This window comes from Lonchura striata, chromosome 7, assembly GCF_046129695.1.
Source record: "Lonchura striata isolate bLonStr1 chromosome 7, bLonStr1.mat, whole genome shotgun sequence".
In the NCBI taxonomy this organism is placed as follows: Eukaryota; Metazoa; Chordata; class Aves; order Passeriformes; family Estrildidae; genus Lonchura; species Lonchura striata.
This window is the reverse complement of record NC_134609.1, coordinates 12,517,937-12,543,635: the sequence shown is the minus strand read 5'-3', so window position 1 is coordinate 12,543,635 and position 25,699 is coordinate 12,517,937. Positions and strand designations below refer to the sequence as shown.

At 42.1% G+C, this 25,699-nt stretch overlaps 3 protein-coding genes and 1 long non-coding RNA gene across 8 annotated transcripts in view; 3 read left to right on the top strand and 1 right to left on the bottom strand.

Annotated features, from left to right (window-relative positions):
* The window catches only part of SEC24C (SEC24 homolog C, COPII component), a 38,703-nt gene extending 33,839 nt beyond the window's left edge, over positions 1-4,864 (top strand). For all 5 annotated transcript variants that reach the window (XM_021548788.2, XM_021548802.2, XM_021548796.2 and 2 more), the window contains 5 exons: positions 19-137; positions 521-700; positions 1,339-1,530; positions 1,940-2,029; positions 2,465-4,864. In XM_021548788.2, coding sequence (XP_021404463.1) covers positions 19-137; positions 521-700; positions 1,339-1,530; positions 1,940-2,029; positions 2,465-2,605 — 722 coding nt within the window. In that variant the 3' untranslated portion in view covers positions 2,606-4,864. The remainder of the gene's footprint in view (positions 1-18; positions 138-520; positions 701-1,338; positions 1,531-1,939; positions 2,030-2,464) is intronic.
* Positions 4,865-6,709: 1,845 nt separating this feature from the next.
* On the top strand, positions 6,710-13,323 carry POFUT4 (protein O-fucosyltransferase 4). Its single transcript, XM_021547741.2, has 3 exons — positions 6,710-7,408; positions 8,685-9,310; positions 12,057-13,323. The coding sequence occupies exons 1-3, from the start codon at positions 6,710-6,712 to the stop codon at positions 12,202-12,204; spliced, it is 1,473 nt and encodes a 490-aa protein (XP_021403416.2). The 3' UTR covers positions 12,205-13,323.
* Positions 13,324-20,944: 7,621 nt separating this feature from the next.
* On the top strand, positions 20,945-24,221 carry CHCHD1 (coiled-coil-helix-coiled-coil-helix domain containing 1). Its single transcript, XM_021548822.2, has 3 exons — positions 20,945-21,132; positions 21,560-21,678; positions 22,667-24,221. Exons 1-3 carry the CDS (start codon positions 20,991-20,993, stop codon positions 22,775-22,777), a joined length of 372 nt encoding a protein of 123 aa, XP_021404497.1. The 5' UTR covers positions 20,945-20,990; the 3' UTR covers positions 22,778-24,221.
* The window catches only part of LOC116183807 (uncharacterized), a 33,543-nt gene continuing 29,472 nt past the window's right edge, over positions 21,629-25,699 (bottom strand). Inside the window, exon 3 of the long non-coding RNA XR_013340257.1 lies at positions 21,629-21,709. This is a non-coding gene — a long non-coding RNA (uncharacterized LOC116183807). The remainder of the gene's footprint in view (positions 21,710-25,699) is intronic.

The following is a 25,699-nucleotide window of genomic DNA, read 5'->3' as shown; positions in this document are numbered from 1 at the left end:
TTTTCTCTCTCTGGGCAGCATATCGTGGAGTCCTCAGTAGTCCAGTGAAGACTGTACGAGATGCACTCATCAACCAGTGTGCCCAGATCCTAGCCTGCTATCGGAAGAACTGTGCTAGTCCCTCTTCTGCTGGCCAGGTAAACTCCAGTGCTTTCACTTGAATCCCAGACTTCTAAATTAAAAAGTGATGACAGCTGCTTCTTACTTAGCTTCCTCAAAAAAGCCAATTCCTTTTCTCAGCAGAAATTTGCAAAGCAGAGACTCGGGAATGTAGATAACACTACTACAAGTAAAACTGTAGTTGAGAATGGCTTCTTGGACATCTGTCTGGAGCCCAGGGGGCACTGCCTGCTTCAGGGAAAGGTTTATGTCTCTTTTGCAGTCTATGATACAAGTAACTGTCAGCTTTCACTCCTCATGGCTGTACCACACTTTGTTGGTTCATGCAAGCCTTGTTTTGTCAAACATAAGCTTATTCAGCAAGACAGCTGACCAGCTTCTGTCTGCTTGTGACTTCTAGCTCATCCTCCCCGAATGCATGAAGCTGCTTCCTGTGTACTTGAACTGTGTGTTGAAGAGTGACGTACTTCAGCCGGGCCCAGAGGTCACAACAGATGACCGTGCCTACGTCCGTCAGTTAGTGACGTCCATGGATGTGGCCGAAACAAATGTTTTCTTTTATCCCAGGCTTTTGCCCCTGGTAAGTAATTCAAGATCTGCTTAGCATTTGAGGCTTGCTGTTGTCTCACTGCCTTATCTTAAGGACTAGCATTTATATTTTAGTGAGGAAAAGTGATTTGAGAAGTATTTGGGGATCTGCCATCCCTTGGGATATTTCACTTAATTTTGCTCAGCATTACTGCACCTTGTGAATTTCTTGGGGGATACTTTTTTCCTGAGCTGTAAGCATATGACTAGTGACAAAGAAGACACTTTTGACCCTTTCATAGTCTTTTTTGAAAGTCCTAAAGCTTACAACTTTTTGTAGTAATTTTCAGTATTGCAAGGTAACTCCATGTACTGTTCTGACGTTTCATTACCATAATTGCTGGAATAACACTAAAAATTCCTACTCCAGGAGGTCCTATATAAGCTTGAGTCTTTTCACAGAAGCTTTGTGTTCTCTTTTGCTAACCAAGAGTCTCTGAGCTGCTTCTGTGTCGCTTTGAGTAAGAAAACTAAGGAAAATTCTACTTCAGTCACAATTTTTGCAGTCTTGAGAGTCCTGGAAATGAGAAAATTATTGGGGTCTTCATGGTAGAAATTTTCAGGACTTCTTAAGATATTCTTGTTTTATAGCTTTTATTTTACTTTCATTTTTATTTCCCTGTAAAACAGACCAAAGCAGATGTTGACAGTGATTCCTTGCCAGCAGCCATTCGGAACTCCGAGGAACGTCTCTCCAAGGGTGACATCTACCTGCTGGAGAACGGGCTGAACATCTTTGTGTGGGTGGGAGTCAACGTGCAGCAAGGCCTGATCCAGAACCTCTTTGGAGTGTCATCCTTCAGTCAAATTAGCAATGCCTTGGTGAGGTGGATGACAGTGTGAGAGCTAGAGTCCGTGATAGTCACCCAAAACTTGAAACAATGAGAAAGCCAGTAGAAAAAATAGCATTTCATTTTTCGTAATAGAAGTGAGAGAAGCACAGATGTGTGAAACTAGTGGAAATGTTGATAGTCTAGACATGTCAGGCATGCTTTTGCCTAGATGTATTTGACAAGTCGTATCATTAACATTGAAGAGAACAATTGATATCTAAATGGAATAAATAATTGACCTCTAATTCTGATTTCATGTTACATTCTCTTTAAAGAGATTGTATGCTAATGGGGGTAGATATTTCTCTACCCTATTAGACTATGCCAAAGCTGCTGACTTTTGTTTAACATTGCTCTACTTCCCAAGACTAATGGGGATTGGCTGTCTTTCATTCCAGAGTACCCTGCCAGTCTTGGAAAACCCCTTTTCAAAGAAAGTGCGAGCTATTGTTGATATGCTTCAAGGGCAGAGATCCCGCTACATGAAGGTAAAAATGTCCCCCATTTAGAGCTTTAAATCCCCTTTCCTCTTAGTAGAGTCAGTTGATGCCTGGTGATGCTGCAGTCCTGAACTTATTCTTCCCAATGTCATAAATGTTATTCAAAGTTTTCAAGAATCTGAAAACAAATTTCACTAATTTTGTAGTTTCGTGCTTACCATAGTTCTAAAACTTCCTTTTTTCAGACATGTTACAATACACTATTATATGAACTACATATATGGTACTTTCCTTCTGTTTAGGATTGAGGCTTAACCCAGCTAAGTTACAGAAGTCAAAGCACATAAGACTGTATGCTGTGATTCTGGTTGGCTGTCTTTGCAGTTTTGAGCATTTAGCTTTTTGCTCTATTTTCCCCATGAAGATTAATTTTAATAGCTACTTACTGTTGGTTTTGTTCTTGTTGTGTTTGGTTTCTTGTAGTTGATAATTGTGAAGCAAGAAGATAAGCTGGAAATGCTGTTCAAACACTTTCTAGTGGAGGACAAGAGCCTGAGTGGGGGGGCTTCCTATGTGGACTTCCTGTGTCACATGCACAAGGAGATTCGGCAGCTACTGAGCTAGAGGAGTGAGTGGTGCTAGAACTCAGCAGTGACATTTCAGTCTCCACTAATGACCTGATCAGAAGGCCCAGCGCCCTCAAAAAGGACAACATAGAAATCTGTACAATTCCATAATTTTTAATACACATTGCATTAGCAGAAATCCTTTCAACCTTTCCCAATCCCATATGAGAGATGAAATATTTTCCTGGTGAGGGCTGAAAAAAAAAAAAAAGGCCTTTGATACCAGGTCTTTTATTTGCATTTAAATTGTTTCCTGTGCTTGGCAGGAGTTCACCCCCCACCCCACCCCATGCTCGCTAATCCTGTTGTAATGAATGTAGAGTTTTTTTCAGTTCACTGTACATGATTCAACATTGGGTGAAAAAGCGATAACTCTTCAAAACTTCTGGTAGCTGCTGTGCATTTGTGTGGGTGTGTGTGCATGCTCCAAGTGTGAAGAGGATGCACAGGTGGGAAGGGCAAGAGGTAGATCAGGTGATGGGAGCTGGAGCAGCCAAACATTTTGTATCTCCTTTAAAGAGGGAAACATGATCTGTTAGAGCACAGATGTGGCTGTCCAAGCCAGAAAGCCATGAAACATGAAATGAGTGGTAAGCCAGGAGGCAGCAGGGCAAACTTATCTCCACAATCTTCCCTGTACTATAAGTTGCTGTGCAGAACTGTAATGGAGTAATTAATAATTAAGTGGGCAAAAATCAACAGCTTCTGGACAGTGTAGGGGTAGAGACGGTACTTCCTGTTGACATGTGTGGTGACTGCTTTTCTTCTCATTGCACAGCTCTGTATTGTCCTACTCAATCCATGTTCCATGACCTCTCCTGCAGAGTTTACCTGTCTGTCAGATGGTGGTGGGAACAAAAGCTTCTTAACCTTAGGCAGAAAATACTTTTAACAAGGTGATGAGGGACTGTGTAGGAACTGAATGATAAGGAAGTGGCCATTATCAACCATATTTTTGTGAATCATAGCCAACAAGCAGGAGTTTGATTTATACTGACATGAATTTAAGATTGCTTTGTACCCTGGCACACAACGGAAGGGGATACAAAACCTTAAGATTTAGACTGTACTGTAATAGGTATTACATGTACCTGATTTTGGCTATTGACAGCACCTGGGCCATAGCAAAGAGTCTCATTACTGGATGTTTATACCCTCCACATTCTGTCTACTGATCAGCTTGCACAAAACCTTTTATAAGCCTGTTTGTTAAACTAAAATACCTCAGACAGATTAATCCATCCACTTTGGCTGCTCTGCTGCTCCATTTTGCAAGGGTGGATGAGAAGACTCCTGTGAAGAGGGAGCTAGTGTAATCAAATTTAGAATTCTAAGGGCTTTGTTTATTCACTTTTGAAAGAGGGTTTGTATATTTTAATTTGAACACTTAACAGGTGTTCTTCCAGTACCCAGGAGTTTAAGCTACCAATAGCACTAAAAGTGAAAGGAAGAATGTGGATGGATTAGAGAACATGTTATCTGGGCTTGATATTTCATAGGAAAGTCCTTGTTAAGATCAGAAAAATATCTGGCTGTGGTTTTAGTTCCATATCCTGTAGCATGTATATAAATTCATTTTTCTTCTAATGCTGCTAGTTTGTCTTCCCTCCCATCACTACACAGAAAGGGGAACATGAAAATTGTAATGTAGAAACTCTTTCAAGATGTAGTTGACAGAACTTTCAGCGGTTTTGTATGAATGTGGCTGACTTTTTACTCCACATACTGCCTCCAACCAAAAAATCTAGAGGATTTTTAATCAGAGGGGGGAAAAAAGAACTTCTCGGGAATATAATGCACAGCAACCACAGACTTCCACAAATACTAATTTCTAGTATTAATACTGGGGGGTGTGGGGGTGGAAATGAAATCATGAATGAACCTTTCATTTTCTTCACTTGTTTTTCCAATGCATCTTTTAATTTGTAAAGAAATAAAGATATATTAAGATGTATTTTATGTCATTGTTAGTAAATAAACACTGCTTATTTTTCCAAACCCTGTATTTTGCGGGAGGGGGGGAAATGGGAAGGGCTGAAGTATAATTCATTGATCCTTTACAGTCTAATCTTCTACTAACCAAGTTCAGTCTTTTTTTGTCATTGTTGTTATTCGCACTGAATGATAAGGAATTCAACAAGAGTCAACAGACAAAAGGTACTGTTTATTCTCAGTGTTCCCTTATTTAGGTGATTTGGTATTGACTTTTTGCTCTGTCTGAACTTCCATTTCATAAAGAAATTCCCTTTTTTGCTGACACAGCTTGAGTTATTGACTGGGTGGGGGTTTTTTGGTCTACTTATGCAAATATTGCCCTTACTTTATGACAATGTCAAGTTATGACTTCAGCAGTCTCAAAAGAGCTCATATTTTAGAATTAAGGGTACCTGAGTGAATTGGTTGGGGGGTGTTTTGGTTGGGTTTTTTGTGGGTGTTTTTGTTTTTGGCTTTTTGGGGTTTGTTTTGTTTTGGGGGGTTGGGTTGTGGTTTTTTTTTTTTTTTTTTTTGCTGGGAGTGTTGCTAATTGCAAAAATAAACTTCAGAGTGAACTGGCAGTGTTATCTTGACTGTACCCATGAATATTGCTGTTGTACAGTTTGCTGATAGCCTTATAACAAATTGTATGAAAGCACAAGACAATCATTGCTAAATATCCAATAATACTAAATTTGCTGTTGAATATTTTTGAGATTTGTCTCCTATAGAATGTATATTATGTCCAGAATCTACCACAGAACTGATGTGATAATGATGGGCCTTGTGGATCTTGTACATTAATCTTGTGGAGTAAATTGTGCAGCACATTCTGATGCTTGTGGAAATTGTCTTGGAGAGCCCATGTCTGTTACCTTCTCTCTGGGCCCAAGTGGAGGATACCGTGGTGCTATTGGAGCAGGCCTGAGCAGTGTCTACACCTGACTTTGCAAAGGAAAGGAAAACTATTCCCTCTTTAGCTTGTTTCTAACACAGCTGAAGAATACTTCTTTGCCTTGTGTCCATACTAACTAATGTCCTGTATTCTAACTGATAATTCATAAATATTGTATTGTCTCTTGAGAAGTTAATGTGAAGCTTTTAGCAATTGTATAACTGACCAGCTGACTGGTAATTCTAGAATATGTCTGTTGGATTTACATAGTGTAGCCCAAACCACCTTCCCATTTACAGAATATTTTAATACTGTAGGAATATACATATTGCTCTTATTGCTCTCTACAGCTTCCTGAAGGGAGGTTGTAGACAGGTGGGGGTCAGTCTCTTCCACCAGGCAGCAACTGGCAGAACAAGAGGACACAGTCTCAAGCTATGTCAGGGAAGGTTTAGGTTGGATATTAGGAAAAAAATTTCACTGAAAGAATAATAAAATACTGGAATTGTCTTCCTAGGGAGGTGGTGGAATCTCCATCTCTGCATATGAGTAAATAAAGACTGGACTTGGCACTTGGTGCTATAGTCTAGTTGTGGTGTTAGGGCATAGGTTGGACTTGATGATCTTAGAGGTCTCTTCCAACCTCATTCTGTGATTCTGTGAATTATTCAAGGTTGGTATAGAAAAGCAGCTTTAAGGGTGCTTTAAAAGTACCTGTAGATATTAAAAAGAAACCCAAAACCCAAACACCCAAACAGAAGATTTCTGATAGTAAAAGGTGTTTTCTGTTCCTTCCCTTTATGGTCTCGAACAGGAGCGGAGCTGGGGGCTCGCTCTTGGAACAGCTGACCGCTTGCTTGGTCCCGGAGCCTGTCTGTAGTGCCTTGAGTCGCGGCACGCTGCGCCTTCGGGGAGCAGCTGGGCTGTATCTGTCAGCGGCAGGTACTGCGGGGCCGGTGTGAGCACGGACGGATGCCGGAGCGGGTAGAGGCAGGGAGATTTACAGCAGCTTCAGCCATTGTACAGTGGGGCTGGGAGGGAGCTGCGAGTAGCGCGCCTCGTCGAGCGGCCGCCCAAGGCTCCCGCTGCCGCCGCAGCGCGGCCGCGACTCGCTGCCCGCCGCGCCGCCGCGCAGGGACGGCCGAGCTGCGAGGGGCGGTGCCGGCCCGGCCCGGCCCCCTGACGGCACCGCCGGGGCGGGCCAGCGCCCCTTCCTGGGGCGGCGGGCCGGGCATGGGGGCTGCCGGGCCGGGGCGGGGGCCCGCGGGCCTGTGGGTGACGCTGGCGCTGGCCTGCAGCGCGGGAGCGGCTGCGGCCGCCGAGGAGCCGTCCGAGCCCTGCGGGGCGCAGGGCTGGGCGCAGGACGCCGTCCCGCCGGGCGCGGCCTTCGTCGCCGCCGCGTCGTACCGCGGGCCCGGCAACAACGACACGCGGAGCAACAAGGCGCTGCCCATCCTGCTCTGGTGGAGCGGGAGCCTCTTCCCGCACTTCCCCGGCGACACGGAGCGCATCGACTGCCCCCGCGGCTCCTGCCTCGTCACCCGGAGCCGGCGGGTGGCCCGGCACCGCCGCACCAAGGCGCTCATCTTCTACGGCACCGACTTCAGGGCGTACGAGGCGCCGCTGCCCCGCCTGCCCCACCAGACCTGGGCGCTCTTCCACGAGGAGTCCCCCATGAACAACTACGTGCTCTCGCACTCGCCCGGCATCCGGCTCTTCAACTACACGGCCACCTTCCGCCGGGAGTCCGACTACCCGCTCACGCTGCAGTGGCTGCCCGGCGCCGCGTACCTGCGGGCCCCGGCCGTGCCGCTGGCCGAGAAGGAGGCGTGGCGGCGGAAGGGCTACGGGCCGCTGCTGTACATGCAGTCCCACTGCGATGTGCCCTCCGACAGGGACCGCTACGTGCGGGAGCTCATGAAGTACATCCAGGTAGGCGGGCTGAGTGCGCGGGGAAGCTGTCGGAGCTGGGAACACCTGGCTGCCCCCCTCTACCGCCTCGTTTTAATGGGGTTTGTTTGTCCTTGTTTTTAGCCATGACACGAATCATAACGGGATGCATGCTGACTACAAGCTGGACAGAAAAACTAGTTGTATTCCTTCCCAAAGCGTGATCTAGACTACACCGCATGTCAGTAGGTAGACCCGATGCAGATGTTAGATGGGGAGTTGGCCGCACTCGGGATCAGTCACAAGCTGGGCAATGCCTGAATAAGTTCAGTCTCGTGGATCAAGTGCTAGAAGTTGTTGAAATCTCTGGACTTTGAAGTTTGCATACAGGAAGGCTGTCCCTTCACAAGCCTCGCTCCCGTTTGAAAGTACAGGAGTGAAGTTAAAAGGCAGGTTGCTATGTTGTGAGAATCTGCTCCTTACCTGTGTTGTGGTAGGACCATGTTGTTTCTGTGATGGCTTGTACTGCTATGGTACAGCTGATGGTGAGTAGCTTCATAAAGTAAAATAATGCTTCTTCCAAGCAGGAAAAAAACATACTGCATTTTTTCTCTTAAAGATTGTAAAGGATATCAGATGGATTTAAAAAAAAAATCTGTTTTTAGACTTTGCCAGAGACTTGTTTTTCTAGTGGTTTCTGTTGTTTCTACTGGTCATGATTCAGTTATTGTGTAAGGTCATCATGTACCGAGTAGTGATGCAAAGGCAAAAGAATTTTTAAAAAATTATGATCTTCTGAAAGTATGGTGCAGGTTCCAGCTCAAGTATGCTGTCTGGTATTTTTAGACAGTATTCTTTTAGCTCCCTAAATCAATTTTTCTCAGTCTAAGAAATAGAAAAATTCTGTCAGCTTGCTGAGACTGACTGGAACTCTGTGTAATAACTGTTTGGAGAAGCACTGTGTCTCTTAAATGGAAAGAGAACGTTTAAATTGACATAGAGTCGAATGCTGTTCCTTGTCAATTTCTTATTTATCTGATAATAAATACATTTTTGGGTGCCATCTGTGCGTTCCCCTTGACCCTCAGTCTGTAGTGTGGCTAATGTTGCTTTTGAAACTCAGCACTTGGTTTTCTCTAAAGCATGGAGAACTTGGACTCTAGGAATAGTCTCAAGGGAAAGACCTTGGAGTGAAAATGAAGCTAAATTAACGTAGCTATGAACTGATCCAAGTTAGGAATTTTATAAGAGCTACAAGATCTGAAAACAAGTTCCAGGGGAAGAAATCACTTTGTAAAGATGCTGTTTGTTATTTTAGGTTGACTCCTATGGTAAATGCCTGCATAACCGTGAGCTCCCCAGTGAGCGACTGAGAGATACTTCTACAGCCACTACAGAAGATTCTGAATTTATGACTTTTATTGCCAGGTACAAGTTTCATCTGGCCTTGGAGAATGCCATATGTGATGACTACATGACAGAGAAGCTGTGGCGTCCCATGCACCTGGGTGCTGTGCCAGTGTACCGAGGCTCCCCAGCTGTGCGGGACTGGATGCCAAACAACCTCTCCATCATTCTTATAGATGATTTTGACAGCCCCCAAGAGCTGGCAAAATATCTTGATTTCCTGGACAAGAATGGAGAGGAATATTTGAAGTATCTAGAGTATAAAAATGCTGGTGGAATCAAAAACCAGTTCTTGCTAGAGAGTTTGGAGAGGCGGGAGTGGGGTGTGAATGACATGACTCTGCCCAATTACCTAAATGGCTTTGAGTGTTTCATCTGTGACAAGGAGAACACCCGCATCAAAGAGGAGCAGGAACACAAAAAGTCTCGTGGAGAAATTCCAGCTCCCAGACCTCATATAGCTCAGTTCAAGCACATGGGATGTCCTATGCCAACCCCTGGGTTTGGAAGTGTTGAAGACCTCTCTGGTGGAGACAGGTAATGTGCCAATATTATGCTTTTTGAAGGGAAAAGAGCTTCAAGTAACAGGAGCTGTAACTTTAATAATGATTTGTACTTAAAGGAGCTCTTGTTACTTCTCTAGTTACATTTTGTATTACGTCTTGTGGGTGGTGTAGGGGGTCCTGCTAATACTGTGTAACGCTGAGGCTGAACAAGAAGCTTGGACAGTGGAGCTAGCAGTTAAAGAGGAGCGTGACACAATATTCTGTTAAAATGCTCTGCTACCTCAGGCAGTGGGGTTATCCTTTGTCTATCTTAGCCTCTTTGCTTGAGGAAGGGATGTTTTTCAGTACAGTGATGGTAAAGCACTTGGCAGCCCTCAGGCAAAGCAGCTCTGTACCTCCTTACAAAGGACTGCGTTAAGAATGGGGTTGCCAATGCTCACTGCAGGCCTGCTTGACTCCTGTAGACTTCACAGCCTATTGGCAAAGGCTCACCCAGAATACAATACTTAATGCTGTTTTGTGCAACAAAACTCTGACTGTGTTCAAGGATGCCATCCCACTTATTTAGGAGAGGGACTGTGCAGGACAGAGAATAGACTGAGCAGCTTCTTGTCCCTTGTTTTCTGTTGGTTGATTGATTTAATGGAGCTTTTTTATGGCAATGCCTTTTCTCCATCTCGATAGCAAAATGTTGTTTTTATTTGTAGTGTGCAGTGCTGCACCCTACTCTGTAGAGTTCGTAGGTCAGACTCCAGAGGTTTTCTGTTTGAGCATCAGGTGGCAGTAGAGAAGTATCTGTGAAGGCACACAAGAGTTGCTTTCAGTGCCACATACAGGCTCAGGTGCTTCCATCATTCTTCATGGAGGTCATCAGCAGGGATTCTGAACAGCTGGTCCATAATTCAAGCTACAGTTTCACCCCAGGGAAGTTTCCATGTCTCACGGTTACTCTCCCCATTTGTAGGCATGTGTCTGGAAAAATTGTTCAGGGGGAGTTTTACATTCACTGCTATTTACTTTATAAAGATATGTGTCCATAGTTTCCAAAGCATGATCATGGGCATTTCCTGTGAAATACAGTGGTTTCTATCTGATAAGCATCTAAGCTTTACCCATTTTTATTTGCAAAATGGAACATGACTACTTATAATTCTAACTGGTGTGACAATTGCATAAAATTGCCATCAAAATATTAGCTAAGCATAACCATATTTTTGTCTGAGTTTGACAGTAATGTTATTTAACAGCGTGATCCATTTAGATGAATGCCTACTGAGCCAGTCTATAGAGTGTTTTGTTACTTTAGAAAAACATTCTTGTGGAAAAATGATATAGATCTGGTGGGAATACAGGTGATAGACTATATGCAACATGAAAGGTCTGACTATAAACACACACTGTGACTTGTGTTTCTGGAGCCTTCTGAACTCGGGAGTACAACAAAGGAGTTCATGTTAGAGCATATACCCAGTTACAGTAAGGTTACACTACACATTTGCATGCTCTGTAACCCGTATTCCCAGATGTAATTTGTTTTTACGGTCGATAGAGATGCTGAATTGTCAGAATGCTGCTGCAGTCAGAATCTCCCTCTGTGTAGGTATATGTAGCTGGAGCACTATTACACCTTTAGCCGTATGTGTGGGGATGTGGTTTTTAAATCCTTATGCTTGCAGCAAACTTGTATTTGGACTGCTGGGTTTCACACCCAAGTAAGCTTAAGGAGAAAAGCTGTAGAAGAAGCAGTTGTATGTGTCAGGTTGTGGTCAGTCACTGCAGTCTATTGAGTTTTTAGCTGCTTTGTACAGAAAATTGTGAGTTGAAGTGCTGCTGCTGAGTGTAATATCTATTTAGGGGAAACCAGAATCTTCAGTTATTCTTGAACTCCCATCTTGTAAGAGAAATGTTTGGCTTGTTTCATTGATAAGGACTCATCTTCCAAAAGTAGGATATTTGAAAATGTAACTATAAGAACACTAAGTGACATTTTCTTTTCAGCTACCAAAAGTTTTTGTCTGTGGTGGCATAGGAAAAGAGAAACCAGCATGCCTTTGATAAAGGAATTGTGAAACCATGATGGTTTTGCTAGTTCTATTTTATGTTGATGTCACAATTTATTTTTGATGAGAAAAAATGTTAATTTTGCCAAGTGTAGGATGGCCCTTACAATAGAATCCCATAATCATCCAGGATTAAAGATAAATCTGTATCTCATAATAATAATAATAATAATAATAATAATAATAATAATAATAATAATGTGCCAGATGTATGTAATTGGTAGTTTCTGGTGATTTGTACAGTGCTCATCCTGGGATACTGATTTTTCCCAATTTACAAAATTAGAGTGAATTTTTTTAAATGGATCACCTGAAAAAAAACCCTGATTTTTAGGTTGTTATGTGCATACTGGCCAGAGAAAGCTACTCTCAAAATAATATAAGGACTCTGTGATAGATTTTATTTTAATAAAATTTTTATTCTCTACAATTAGTAATTTAGTCTCCATGGTTAACATGATAGTGATAGTATATGCTGATATTTCTAGAATGTGGTAAACCTAATAGTGAATTCATATTTGCTACTGAAAATTGTCAAAGCAAGTTTCTTTAAATGACTTGGAGCACAGTGGCATACTAACAACAAACTTTGTTATGACCATCTCTGGGCCTGTTTTCATCTTAAGGGAAAGAAAAATATGGTTTTAGTGCTATTACAGCTGCAGATTAATTTGGTTTTTTTAATTGTTTGTGATGGTGTCTCTTTTTTTGTTTCAGTTGGAAAGAAATGTGGCTGCAAGATTATTGGCAAAGCCTTGATCAGGGTGAGGCTCTCACTGCTATGATTCATCGCAATGAGTCTCATCAGGGAAGATTTTGGGACTACATGCATGAGATTTTTCTGAAGAGGACAAGGCAACACTGACACATCTTTGTAAGAGCTTGATTTGGAAATAACATCAAAAGTTGAGACTCAATTCTTACTTACTTCAAATGTTTGCCTTGAAAAAACAAAACTAAAAAAACTGTCACAGAGACCATTTTTTCTGGTGCACAAAGTGAGTAAGTTTTTGTTATGATTGGATTTCAGCAGTGGAACTGTGAGTAACTGCTTTGGTTTGAGTTTCAGCACTATGGTGTGAAGCCACTCCTGGCTTGCAGGTGTCAACATGTGGGGCAAAAGAGGAATTTACTCTCCTTTTGCATTTGCTATACTTATATTGTGTCTTACATGACTTCAGGCTCTTGCTGAAGTTGCCCTAAGTTATTTCAGGGATTTTTTAAGTCTTCAGAATATTAGTTGGTTTTTTAAGTATTTTATCAATCACATATTCTCTTCATTAAGATGTACTTTTAGTTGCTATTAACAAATGGCTTTTCCAGTGAAGGAATTACAAAAGACACATCTGTGAAGAGCAATTGTGCCTTATGAAACTGCTGCAATAAGGTCTCTTCTCCCCAAGTAACATGCCTCAAATACTCCTCCTTTTCAAGATAATTGAATAACCACAGGGAAGTCACTTAACTCTCTGCCTTATTTTCCTCTTTTGATGACTTAGCAGATCATATGTACAATGGGTTGGGAGAAAAAATTATTTAATTTGCAACTTTCAACAAAGTATTTCATACCAGAAAGTGTATTACCTGGTACTGTGTAGAACAAAATAAAATTCTATGCTTTGGTTCTTTTAAGTTTCCATCAAACTGAAATCTGTAATCTTGACTTAGTGTTATCTCCTTAACACTAGCAATTCAGAGGCCTTGGATTTTTTCCTTTTGACTATGTGCAGCATTCTGCAAAGACAAATACATTTTTTAAATGGTGTCTTTCCAATGGTCTCTGCAGTTTGGATACAAGTCTTGAAGTCTTTATATGCTGAAATGGGTGATCAGAGCCAGGTGCACTGAGATGGTTTTGTCCTCTACCGACCTTAACACATTGTGATCAGAGTTCCTGAGTGACAACATGTGGATAGATCTTCTTTGCTGCACAGCCTGTACTGTGTTGCTTACAGGTATAAATAAACTCCACTGTTCCGTGCCATAGTGGGTATCTTTCTGAAATAATTGATCTTGCAGTGGAGGGAAACTAATTAATTCAGGGTTAAAGGTTTAAATGCACAGGCAAATATGGCCACACTGGAGTGATGTCTTTAATGGTATAATGATATTTTCTTTCTCCATTTCCCCTCCTTCAAAGTTAACTGCTGACTAAAGAGCCAGAGTTTATCTATCTAAGACACATTGCTGGTAATGAAAGTCTACAGTCTGTTGTGTAATTTGATTCTGTAAGGCAGTTTATGCATTGTCATGGGAAGTCTGATGTCTGTCAGTAAAAGTTAGAAACAGCAGTGACTCTACATTCTCTCCCTAATTACATCACTGTCTATTGCTTAGTGCTGTATGGCTCACTTAATATCTTTTTCTTCCCCCTCAAATTGTCCTTCATAATGTTACAGATCTGGTATTGCAGGTATAATACCAGTATCTGTAATGATCATCTCAATGTTTGCCTCTCAGTTGACATAACAATATTGCCATGTTAAAATCGGGGCACCTTGACAGCAAAGACTTCAGACCCATGAATATCACTGCATTTTTATAAATGTAGAAAATGCTTACCCTGTACATCGTTCTCACCTAACTGTTTTTAGAAGAATATTTTTTATCTCTTTAATAACAGTAACATGGGATTCTTCAGCTAAAATGCATTTATCAGTTTAAGTTCCTTTTTTTCAGTTATTCAGGAGACATGAATGCCTAAGAGAATATATCTTAGTTAATTGTTAAACTGGATTACTCAAATCAGATTAAAAATTACAGATGTATATTCAGGATTGAAGAAGCCATTTGCTTGAGAAGTAAATTCAGATAAAACAAATTAAGACTGCTTTAGTTCTGAATATTGACTTCTACTAAACAAGTTAATGATATTTAAGTAAATTGTTTGAATGAATGCCTTCAGTTACTTAATTTCATGTATAGAAAATAATTCAGTCTTTAACTGCATTCTCTTAATGAGCTATATTTCAAAACACTTTCTTATTCAAGTGTTTGGTGGAATAGCCAGCAGAAAGTGTGATCTTGCTTTTTGTACTAAACATAAAAAATAAGAACCAAGTACAAGCACATGCAACTTTTACTATTTTATCCTGTAATTTAAGTAGATTTTTCAGAAGTGCAGCCTTTATAATAATTTCCAGGTCTTTACTGTAATGTATGTGCTGTTGCCAAAATTAGACATACTATATTTAATGCACTGTTCCTACAGGAGTAGCAGGAGGAAGTACATTATAAGTGTGTGCACCAGCACCTGCTTAGTCCTTGATGAGGGATGTCCAAAGCCCCATTTTGTCTTCCTGCTCAGCACCATGAGCATGTTCTCATTGAACAGCAGCACTGAAGATCTGGTGGTGCAAGCTGAGTAGTAGCTAGCAAAGTAGGTGAAAACTTCTTCCTTGGGGCCCTGATTTGTTCATTAGCTGTTTCACAGCCGAGTATTCCTTCATCACCGTGTACTTCTGGTACTTGGTATATTACACCCAACAGCCAACAAGGTTATTTTGTTAGTCCTGCAGGGTTTCCTTGTTGCTTTACTCTGTGTCTGTACTTCAGAAGGCTGTTGCTTTAAGCTTGATGACTGTTGTCAAGCATGAGTATTTGTGATTGTCATCTATTTTCTTAAGGTGGGTATGAAAAGAATACAGAACTGAAGGTAACTTGATTATAGATATTCTATGGGGTTTGTCTGCTTTTCAAAGCGCAGCTTCCAGTTTGTAGCTGAGTCACAAGTCATTTGACAGCTTTCTTTTCTGAGTTTTTAGTGTCTTCCTAGATTTAACTGTTTCTTACAGTCATAGACGTAGTGAACTTCTCAAAAGGTAATGAATATTAGCTACCACTCTTAGCTGTGAAGCTCACCCAAGCCTTGTTTCTTTTGTATCTGCAGTGTTTTTTCCTGTAGTCATAGATCATACTAGCTTTCATCTCCTCTATGTCACAATACTTCCATGATTTATAAAACGTGTGTCTGTGGCCTCTATTAATACAGTAAATTTATTTCACTTTTTATGTATGATGTGCAAGAATTAGGGCTGGAATATTTATTCAGTGCATGGTGTGAATACTTTGTGTAGCTGCCAGGCCAACTCTGCAGGGACAGGAGAGGTGGGAATCCTGCCCAGCTGGATAAAGAGCTGTAGTTGCAGTTGTGTTCAATGCTGCTGACCGACCTTCACAGCATCTACTGCTCTGCACAGCAATGACTACGAAATGTTGATTAACATTTTGCCATGGCTTTGCTTTCATTCTCTTCTGTTACTTGGAGGAGACAGGAGGAGAAGCTGGGTCTCATACCCTTGAAGAGTTTGTGATTAATTTACTTAATAATGCATTTGAAAGGATTCCTATATAGTGCCAACATGTACTGCCAGTCGTAGCCAAAGTGAATTCAATTTACCCTCCTAGTTGTCTTTCTACTAATGCAAGCATGTGAATGCAGACAAGGAAGAAGGTCACTACAGCATTATTATTTTGGAAAACGTTTCCTAATTTCTGTTCTTGGCTAACTGGATTGCTCACTGCTTTAAATCCAAACCAGCAAGAATGTCATCGCTCATGTTTTGACTGGAAGGCTATGTCAGACTAAACACGATAGAATCAACACTTACCTTAATCATGTCCTTACAGTGCAGGTACTCATATTCATAGAAACTGAGACTAATAAGGAATTTATCAAAGATACCAAATATTGAAGATGTTTACCCATGTAAATGCTTTGGGAGGATCCTGCAGACTAGGGTGAGTGGCTTCACTGCTTGTCATGCATTAGGTCTGTTTACTGTGTGACTACAGGGAGGCTTTCAAAGCTGTCAGGATAGCTTTGTTCACTAGGATTACTGTTCTAAAAATAAGTATCTCCTCATTACTGCTCACATGAAACACCAGTAGATTCTATTCATGCTGTGTCTCAGAATTGACTTGACAAGCTAGAATAAATTTATGCCCTCGGAGAGGTGAGAAACAAGAAACAAGTAACTGACTGAAGGTTAAAAATCTAGCAGTCCAAGGCATTGCATTGATTGAACAAGTCACAGTTCTCATTCTTCTGCCAAAACTGTGATACCATGTGTTGCCTATTTTTTCAGTTAGAAGCTGGTTATTTTATTTACTGAACTAGTAGTCTGTTTTCTGTCCTTTAGCAAGGACTGCAATTTGTAGAAAGCATGTAACTTCACTGAAGAATATTGATTTGATACCTTAACATGATTTCTAGAACTCAAAAGGAGTTCAGAAAGAGTTGCCTTTTCTTACTTCAGTCACTGTAGTAATTGTCAAACTGAAAGACCTCTGGGTCCTCTGTAATGGTAAGTAGAATGAGATCCAAACAACAGTGGATGTATATGTTTAGAGGGAAAAGAGAATGAGCTGCTTTCCCTGGAAATGGTGTGCCAAGTGCAACAGCAGCAGCTGGAGAATCAACAGAAATGCCCCTCTTGCATTTTGACTGAGGGTAGTTTTAAGCTGTGTGGAAGAAGAACTTGTAAATGACTGGGAACAGGGTAAATTGACTTGGAACTCAGCCATCAGGGACATCAGAGTTTTAACAGGCATTGCTGTGTTAGACAAGCAGCCATCTGCCTCACTTACTGCCCTGCCATACACACCCTTCAGCCCCAGTCCCAAGAGAATCACTCCCTTAATCATTAGTTGTCATCTATTTGGTTGTATTTAATTAAGGTTATTGATGGATCTCCAGGCACCTTCTGGGAAGTTGTATTAATTGGAAACATACAGGGTGGCAAGTTCCTTCATTCTGCCCAGAGACCTCTACTGACAGGTTGACATTAATCAGAGACAAAATCCTTTTAATGATATGACCAACTGAGCCAAAGCTTGCGTCAGGGTTTAACAAACTGTACTTCTCTTTATGGTCCGTTGTCTCAGAGCTGGTAGTGAGAGATATATGGCGCTGCAGAGGAATTAGGAAGGATAGAGAGGAGTGGAGCTACAGGATTTGTTCCAGAACTCTGACACCACTGGCATCTTAATTTGTGTGCCGTTAAATACATTTTTTACTGCAGAAAAGATCCATTTACAGTGCAAGTGTCAGCTGGAGATGGTTCTGGGGATCTTGAAATGGATCAGGGCAGATGATAATACTTTGTGACATCTCTGAGCAAATAAGAAGGCACAGGTAATTTGCAGTGGAAATGGGCTGAGTATCCTCGATCCTGGGAATTAGGGATGGCAGCTCAGAAAAATGCAGGGCAGCTGATCTGGTTGAGATAGCACAGGATAAGGGTGGTTGTGGGAGTTGGGATGGGGTGTGACACGTCCAGTTGTGAATGCGTGAATATATTGTGTTAATAAGAGCATTAAGTGCTAATACTGTCCAAACACAATAGCTCAGCAGGCAGGAGTTAAGTCTGAACCACCTGGAATCTTAGCAAACTGGTGAGTTTCTCTGCTAAAGTTAAAATGGAAGTGCTTTATATTTTAAGGCATCTCTAATTAAATTGGTTTAAGGCAGTCAGGGTGAGACAGATGAGAATAAAATGTGGTAGATGAGAGTATTATGAACTGGTATGGTGTATTCAGGATAAATTTGTGTGAATATACTGGAATTTGCCTGAAACCTGGATCCAGGCAGTCAAAAAGACATGGATATCAACTCTATTCTTTTCTGCCAATACAACATATTTCTTAGTCTCATCCCCTAACTGATTTTTAAATAACTACACCAGAAAGTGAAGAATACATGGTATAATTTCTCATCTCTTAAAGAGGTATTTAAGATAGCAATCTCATTTTAAAGGGTGTATTTTATCACAGCATTGCTAGCATTGTTTTTAATTGTGGCATAGCATTTACTGTAGCATCATATGTGGCCCTTACACACTTGTGATATATATTCTTTTCAAATCTAATATTAAAACTTTAAGCTCTGTGGTTCATTTTGGTTTTGACCAGCTGAAACCTAAGCTAGGATTAAATGTGTCAATACAAGAAAAAATGTTGTAAATGCTAATTAGTGAAAGTTAAAGTTTTAAATTGTTTTTATAGTTGTACATTCAAGATTCACATCTCTGGGGTCCACTGAGGAAGTTTGGTTTGTGACTGTCCCTATAAAGTCAGCACTTTTGTCCCATCCATTAGTGACTTGGTGCTGTCAGGCTATAGAGACATTTGGCTATTGAGTAACACAGCCCTTTTGTAGTTCCACATTCTTCCTTAAAATTAATGTGTAATATTAAAAAATAATGTTTAATAATAAAACTGTGTCCTGCTTCAGACATCTCTGCATGGTGTGTGCAGACACCACCATGTACCTTATTCTGTCTGCTTGGGAATCTCTTATGCTGAGGCTCTAATATGGGACTGATGCCAAAAAATTAGTTCTAATGCAGGCTGCAGTAACTTACAGGAAGCTATTACAATTCTCCTTGTGTAGTTTGCCTTTATATTTCTCAGCCATCCCTCCTCCCCCACATCATTTTTCTTGGAATTACTTAAATGAGAGATCAGCTTTTGAGGGTGAAAGGACTTGAAGATGCTGCCACCATTAGCTAATGTAATTTGGGAGAAGGGAGGCTGATTTACAGGGAGTTCAGCTTTTCTTATGTCCTAGTACTTTTGTCTTTCCTTGTTATTGTTTCTGTGCTGATCTAGTTAGACATTGCAGGAGGCAGATGCAGCAGGGAAAGGTGGGTGGCTAGCAGTAAGGTAGGAAGCATAGTGAGAAGAGGCAAAACCAAGAATAGCTGAACCTCTCATGAACGGGAATACTGAAATGTATTTCATGTCCCTGTCTGGGATTTTCAAAGTCTCTATTGTTCAGAGTTGCACAGTGCAAGCCCTCTGTCCTAATTCGAAGGTGTCAGCTTGTTTTCTTTCTTCTCTACTGGTAGTCAAGCTCAAAGGATAGCTTATTTCCTGTATTTTTGGGAAAAAAAAATAGGGATAGAGAAACATCTTGCTTACCAAAATCTTTCAGGATTTCCAGAAAGTGTTTGAATTTGGACCTTAAGAGATAAAAATTTACTCCCAGAAGAGAGCTAAAAAATACATCTTTTGTTTACTTGAACATGTCTTCTTATACACTTTAATTTGGACTCTAAGCATATACTACTTTAAACATAACACAAAAATAATTATAGATATGGCTATACCAGGATTTATTGTCAGCAGATGCAGTAAATTCTAGTAACCATATTGCGAATATTGTGATGTAGGTCTGGTGATGTTTAGCTCAAGTTAACAGAATTTCTAAAGTCTCTAACTTCCTTGACTAGGCAAAGGGGCATGCTTTGGGTTTTATGTCTAGGAGGTTGAATATATTTTAATTCAAATCAGTGTCCTGTGGGGAAAAAAGAAATTGGAGAGAAAAGCCTTTTTGATTTAGTCTTCTGTATATGGTCAGAGGAATCCAGCAGTTCCTGATACAGTGGTAAAATGGCATATTCAGGAACTCCTCCATGACAAGGATCTGAGTGTTTCGTGTCCCCAATGTTCAGCATCTAACTCCTCAGTTTTGTGCCTCTACCTTGTCCCTCCTGTTGTGCAGAGACCTGTTTGTATCCCATCCCTTGGAATGCTCCTGTGCCTTCTATATTGCCCGCCTTTTTCAGCTGGGGACATAAGCACTCCAGAACCTGCTAGCTGAGTTGAGACTTTCCAGGACCTAGGGAAGAAACTCCTGGGAACAAGAGTTTTTTTTCCACCACTGAGTACGAGGCTGTGTGAACGATGCTGCTTCATTTTGGAAACAGCAGTTTCAGTATCTTTTTGGAAGGAACAGTAGGGACAATGCAGGGGAGATCCAGCTGTAATGTAATGGAGAGAAATGAGGGGCTGAGAGCTATGTGATGAGAAAGAGTTTCCATACAGCTGCAGAAGAACTTGAGAAGAGACAAGTGAGAGGGACCTTATCCATGTCTATAGTATCTGAGGGGAGAGCATCGGAGGGATGGAGGCATCCAGGCTCTTCTCTGTGGTGCTGCACAACAGGACAAGAGACAACGGGCAGAGATTGATGCTCAGAAGTTCCATCCGAACATGAGTGACAACTTTACTGTGTTTATTTATTTATTTATTTACTGTGCAGGTGGCCGAGCACTGGAACAACCCAGAGAGGCTGTGGAATCTCCCTCGTTGGAGATACTCCCTGAGTGTCTGGATGCAATCCTGTGCAATGTGCTCTGGGACTCTGCATGAACACAGATGCCTCACTGTGCTGCTTTCCAACCTCGCCTATTCTGTGATTCCTTTAATTCCATCTGAATTACTTGAGACAATCACAACTCCCGCTGCTCTGGTAGAAGCGTGTTTGCGCGGTCCTTTGCGGTTCCCGCCGCAGAAGGGGTTTCGGCGCTGAGGGGCGGCGCTGAGGGGCGGCGCTGAGGCCCGGCGCTGAGGCCCGGCGCTGAGGGGCGGCGCTGAGGCCCGGCGCTGAGGGGCGGCGCTGAGGGGCGGCGCTGAGGGGCGGCGCTGAGGCCCGGCGCTGAGGCCCGGCGCTGAGGCCCGGCGCTGAGGCCCGGCGCTGAGGGGCGGCGCTGAGGGGCGGCGCTGAGGGGCGGCGCTGAGGGGCGGCGCTGAGGGGCGGCGCTGAGGCCCGGCGCTGAGGGGCGGCGCTGAGGGGCGGCGCTCGGTCCCACGGCCCGTCCCGGGGCGGGCCGGCGGCTGCGCGGGCGGGCGGCTTCCCGCGCGGCCATGGCGGCGCCCGCCTACCCCGCCTGGGTGACGCGCTGGGTGTCGGGGCAGTGGCGGAACAAGAAGCGGCCCCCGGCGCTCCGCCCGCCCCGGGCTCTGGCGCTGGCCGACAAGGTGGCGAACCGCCGGGAGGAGGCGACAGGTGAGCCGCCGGCGGCGAGGGGCAGGCCGGGCCCGAGCTGAGCCGCCGCCGTGCCCGGCAGGGCCCGTCCCGCTGGCGGCGCCGTGTGCTCCGCAGGGCAGGACGGCACGGGCCGGTGCGGGCCGCGGGGTTCGTGCGTGTCGCTTCCTCACGCTGCAGCCCTGAGTTGGCGTCGTAATAGAGTCAGGCACCGTGCGTCGTAGCATTGCCTTTACCTTAAAACTTCAGTCAGATGCTGGATGGCTGCAGCGGTTTGCTTTGTGTTAGCAACAACTTCTCTGCCCAGAGCAAAGCTGGGATCTTCAGTTGCGCATTTTCTCGCCTGTATCTACCCCGTATAAACGTCTTTGGAGATGTATGCACTGTGGAGGTTGTTAGCATAAAATCCCAAACACCTGAGATTTCTGATTGCGTCTTTCCCATCCAGAGGCAACCTGCATTACGGAGATGTCAGTAATGATGGCCTGCTGGAAACAGAATGACTTCAACGACGCGCCTTGTGCCGAGGAGATCAGGATGTTCTACGACTGCGTGGCAAAGGCAGAAGTAATGAAGGCCTTTTTTATGTTCTTAAAGGCTAGTAATAGGAAAAGAGGAAGCCTCCAGTCATTTTTTGTGTGCCACTAAGAATAATCTCTGAAAAATTTGATTGTGACCCATTTGAGCAACTAAGAGCAGTGAAATGGGTGAAGGATCTAGAGGCTCCTACAAGGAGGGACTGAGGTAGCTGGGGTTTGGGAGACCTAATTGCTCTTTACATTTACCTGGAAGGAGGGTGCAGCCAGGTGAGGGTCAGCCTCTTCTCTCATGCAACTGGTGATGTGACAAGAGGACATGGCCTTCAGCTGTGCTAAGGGAGGTTCGGGCTGGACATCAGGAAGAGCTTGTTCACTGAAAGGGTGCTGAAGCATGGGAACAGGCTGGCCTGGGAGGTGGTGGAGTCACCATCCCTGGTGGCATTCAGGAAATTACTGGACGTGTCAGTTAGTGCCATGGTCTAGCTGGCAAGGTGGCCATCAAAGGCTGGACTCAATAATCTTGGAGGTCTTTTCCAACCTGTTTCTGACTTTGAATGCCAGACATTTTTGAAAAATACATTTCATACTGTTTGAAAATTAGAGGTTTCTGATTATATTTTATATAGTAACATATTATAATAATAGTATATAATAAGCTTGAAATAAAATAATTTTTCAAATGGACTAAAGATAAGTATATATATTAAACTTGTCCTTAAACTGGTTTCATTTACATTTACATTTTTTTTCAGTAAGTGTCATAATTTAAACAGTTACTTATATCATTGTTAACTAAGAATATGCAAGGACATAATCTTCACAAGATGTCAGTCATTATTTGCATAATTTTAAGGTCATCAGCTTATGTTATTGAGTCAAATGCTGTGGTAAGTGTTCCTTAAAGAAACAGCATTTTTCTGGAAAAAACATCCTCATAGAATTAGTAGTAGTCTCTGGGAATGAGCATCAGCTCTGCAAATACAGCGGTAAATATTTTGAATTTTTTTCTCTTTCAGAAAGAGCGGAAGAATCAAAATGAGGACACCATGTCATCCAGGGGAAATTTGCCTTCAAGCAAAGTGAACAAGCTCCTGAAGAGATTTCCTCAGATCACACGTTATGTATAATGTACTTTATAAAAGGGACTGTTGCCAAGCAATTAAAGTTGGTGTCTTGGTCAAAAAAAAGGAAAGTCAATTTAAGTGATGGTTAGATGCAGGTGATGTGTGGATCTTGACCCTGCTTTTGATTCCAGAGCAAGAACCACCCATCTTGAGTATCGGCTGATTTTGTTCATGAGACTCATGGGTCTTGCAGCGTGTTGTTCAGCTTGCCTACTCAGGTCCTCACTGTTAAATAAAACCTTCTAGGCATTTGTGTAAATGCATTTCCTAACAGCGCATGACTTCTTCACATGCGAGCTTCTTGTCCAGCTCTGGAGCCGCTATCAATAAGCATTTGAGCACAACAAACACTGAGCCAAGTTAGAATTGCTAGTAATGATGGTAGTAATTGATGGTATGGTGGCTCGTATTCTTATGTGGATGTATACACAATCTGGTGCCTTTTGAAATTTTTTAAATTTCCACTACTGTAAAAAAAGGCTGTAAAATGTAGAAAAAATCTCCAGCAAAATACCTTGGTATTTTGTATTACAATACATTGGTAAGTATCAAATATAACTTTAGTATGGAAGTTTGTGATTTTGACCCTCTGATTTGCAGGTGGGACAGATATGGTGCCACATTAGTTTGATTATTTTGTCTGTACTGTAATAAAGCAAGACTGGTGTTTGACCTGGGCAACTCATAATCTACAACAAAATGTTTCATTGTTTTTTGGTAAAAAAACTAAAAGGGGGAGAGACAGTTAAACCATATACTGATAATTGAAATAATGTAATTATTTCAATTCAAGAATTCTTGTAATTCATTTTTAGTTTTGATGGGGGCGGGGGGTGGGGGGGCAGTTTCCACTGCAGTACCACAAAACTACAGGCAGGTTCTTGGGACCGGTAGTGTCCTGGAGAACTAATGTTCTAACTGTTTATATTGGTAATTCTTTTGGGCGTGTTGAAGAAGCAGAATAAGAGGAGAGTCGGGCACACACATACTCTGTGATTACTCATGGGTGGCTGTAGAGTTTGCTGGAGCTGAGTTCTCTGGAGCCCCAGACTGATACCTGTTCATCACAAAAATTTTGGTCAGGTGAAGGTTTTCAAGTTAGTGAAGCAACATTCGCTTAGTGGTTAATTACAGTGGCTCATTAGTGGATAATCCAGGGTAGCTTATTCTTTTGTTGCTATTATGACATAATTGGGTGTTTTAGAAGACTTGGGGTCAGTAAGAACACAATATCCACATCTGAGTTTGGGAAAACACTTTGGTTCTATGACATTCTGTATTTTCTGTCCAGAAGACAGTGTGAAAAGGAATGCTACTTGCTGTTCCTTTGTTTCTGGAGGATAAAAGCTAGATTGGGAGTGAGAAACTGTTTCACCTCTGTTGATGATGATTTTTTTCTTCATTTTAAAACTTGCAATAAAAGTGTTCTGCATCTCTTAAGATAGCACCTGTGCTGAATGTACCAAATTCTTGTGTCTGCAAGAAACAGTCTGACATAAGAGGTTGTAACAGAGACACTTAATACCTTTTCCTATTTTTACTTTGAAATTTTGCACAGCACCCACTAATCTGAACAGCTATTTTTGCATTATACTGCATTATGATGAGTTCACAAATTCAGTTGTTTGGGGTTTTGTCTAACCTACTATATATAAGCTTGAAATTACTATGCTAAGGTTTTCCAGTCCTTTTATTTATTGAGAGGAAGGAAGCAATGCTTTTCAGGTGCACCCAGGTTTTACAGTGCTTCCTTTAAAAGTACTTGAGCAATTCTTCTGCTTCTTTTGTTGTAACCAAAACCCCTCCAGTTACTGGAGTCCTTGGCAATTTCAGCTGCTGGCCATTTTCCTGTATCTCACCATTAAGCTTGTACTAGGTGACATGCTTGTATTGAGGATCACTCCATTAATAGTTCATGTGTGTACTCACAGGGAACAGCACTGTTCTTTCTGAGTTGGGGTTTGTACCACCCCACGATGCTGTTGCTGGGGGCTAAGGAAAACTCTGTTCTGCTCTTGAGCACACTGGTTAAGAACGTTGCTGTAGAGACCTGTATGTGGTTGCGTGGTGAGGAAAGATTTAAACAAAAGCTGACTAGCTGTTCTACCCTCCTAAGTCGGATTTACAGGATTTAAGCAGATCTGCTGGAATTCCTTGATCTTATTCCTGTACCTTATAGCTTGACTATTATACCAGTTCTGGGTATGATTGCTGTTAACTACTTTTAGGCTTTCACTGTGGAGGTAGCATTAATATTTCAGCTGGTCCTGATGAATAGTTGTTTTGCCAGTTCAAGAGAAATAGGTTGAATTCCAGAGAGCCAAGGACATTTTAGAAGATGGCATTTCTTGTTCAGAAGGGTCAATACATAAAAATATGGCAAAATCAAGACAGGTTCTATAGGGAATCATAAACTTCCTATAATAGAACTATGCATATATCAGGGTGAGAAGGTGACTACTGTTAAATAGCATATTTAGATATTTACAACTACTTCAAATTTGCCCATACAAGAAAGTTCAGGATGTTTTACCTTATTTGTAGATACATTACTCATCTAAACTGCTGTAGCTATATTGGTATAATTCCCTTTCTTCCTCTCCATCTGGGAGAGCAGTCATGAGAAGCTTTTGAGAATCTGAGATCCACTTCTCTCAAGGAATGTCACTACATGTGTGCAAAAAACTAGGCAAGTCTTGGTAAGAAGGAAGTAGTTCCAAAACACTGCCTGTCAGAGAGGAGACAACTGCAAAACCCACTGTATCTTCCCAGTTCATTGTTCTTCCAGAAACTGAATACAGGCTTGGACTTCTATTGCTTTTGGTGTACTGGTCTGTGTTTCCTTTAAAATGACTTTATTAAATCACTATATTTAGGAAAACTGCCTTGACAGGGAGGCAACTTAGAAGTTACCAAAAGAGAAAT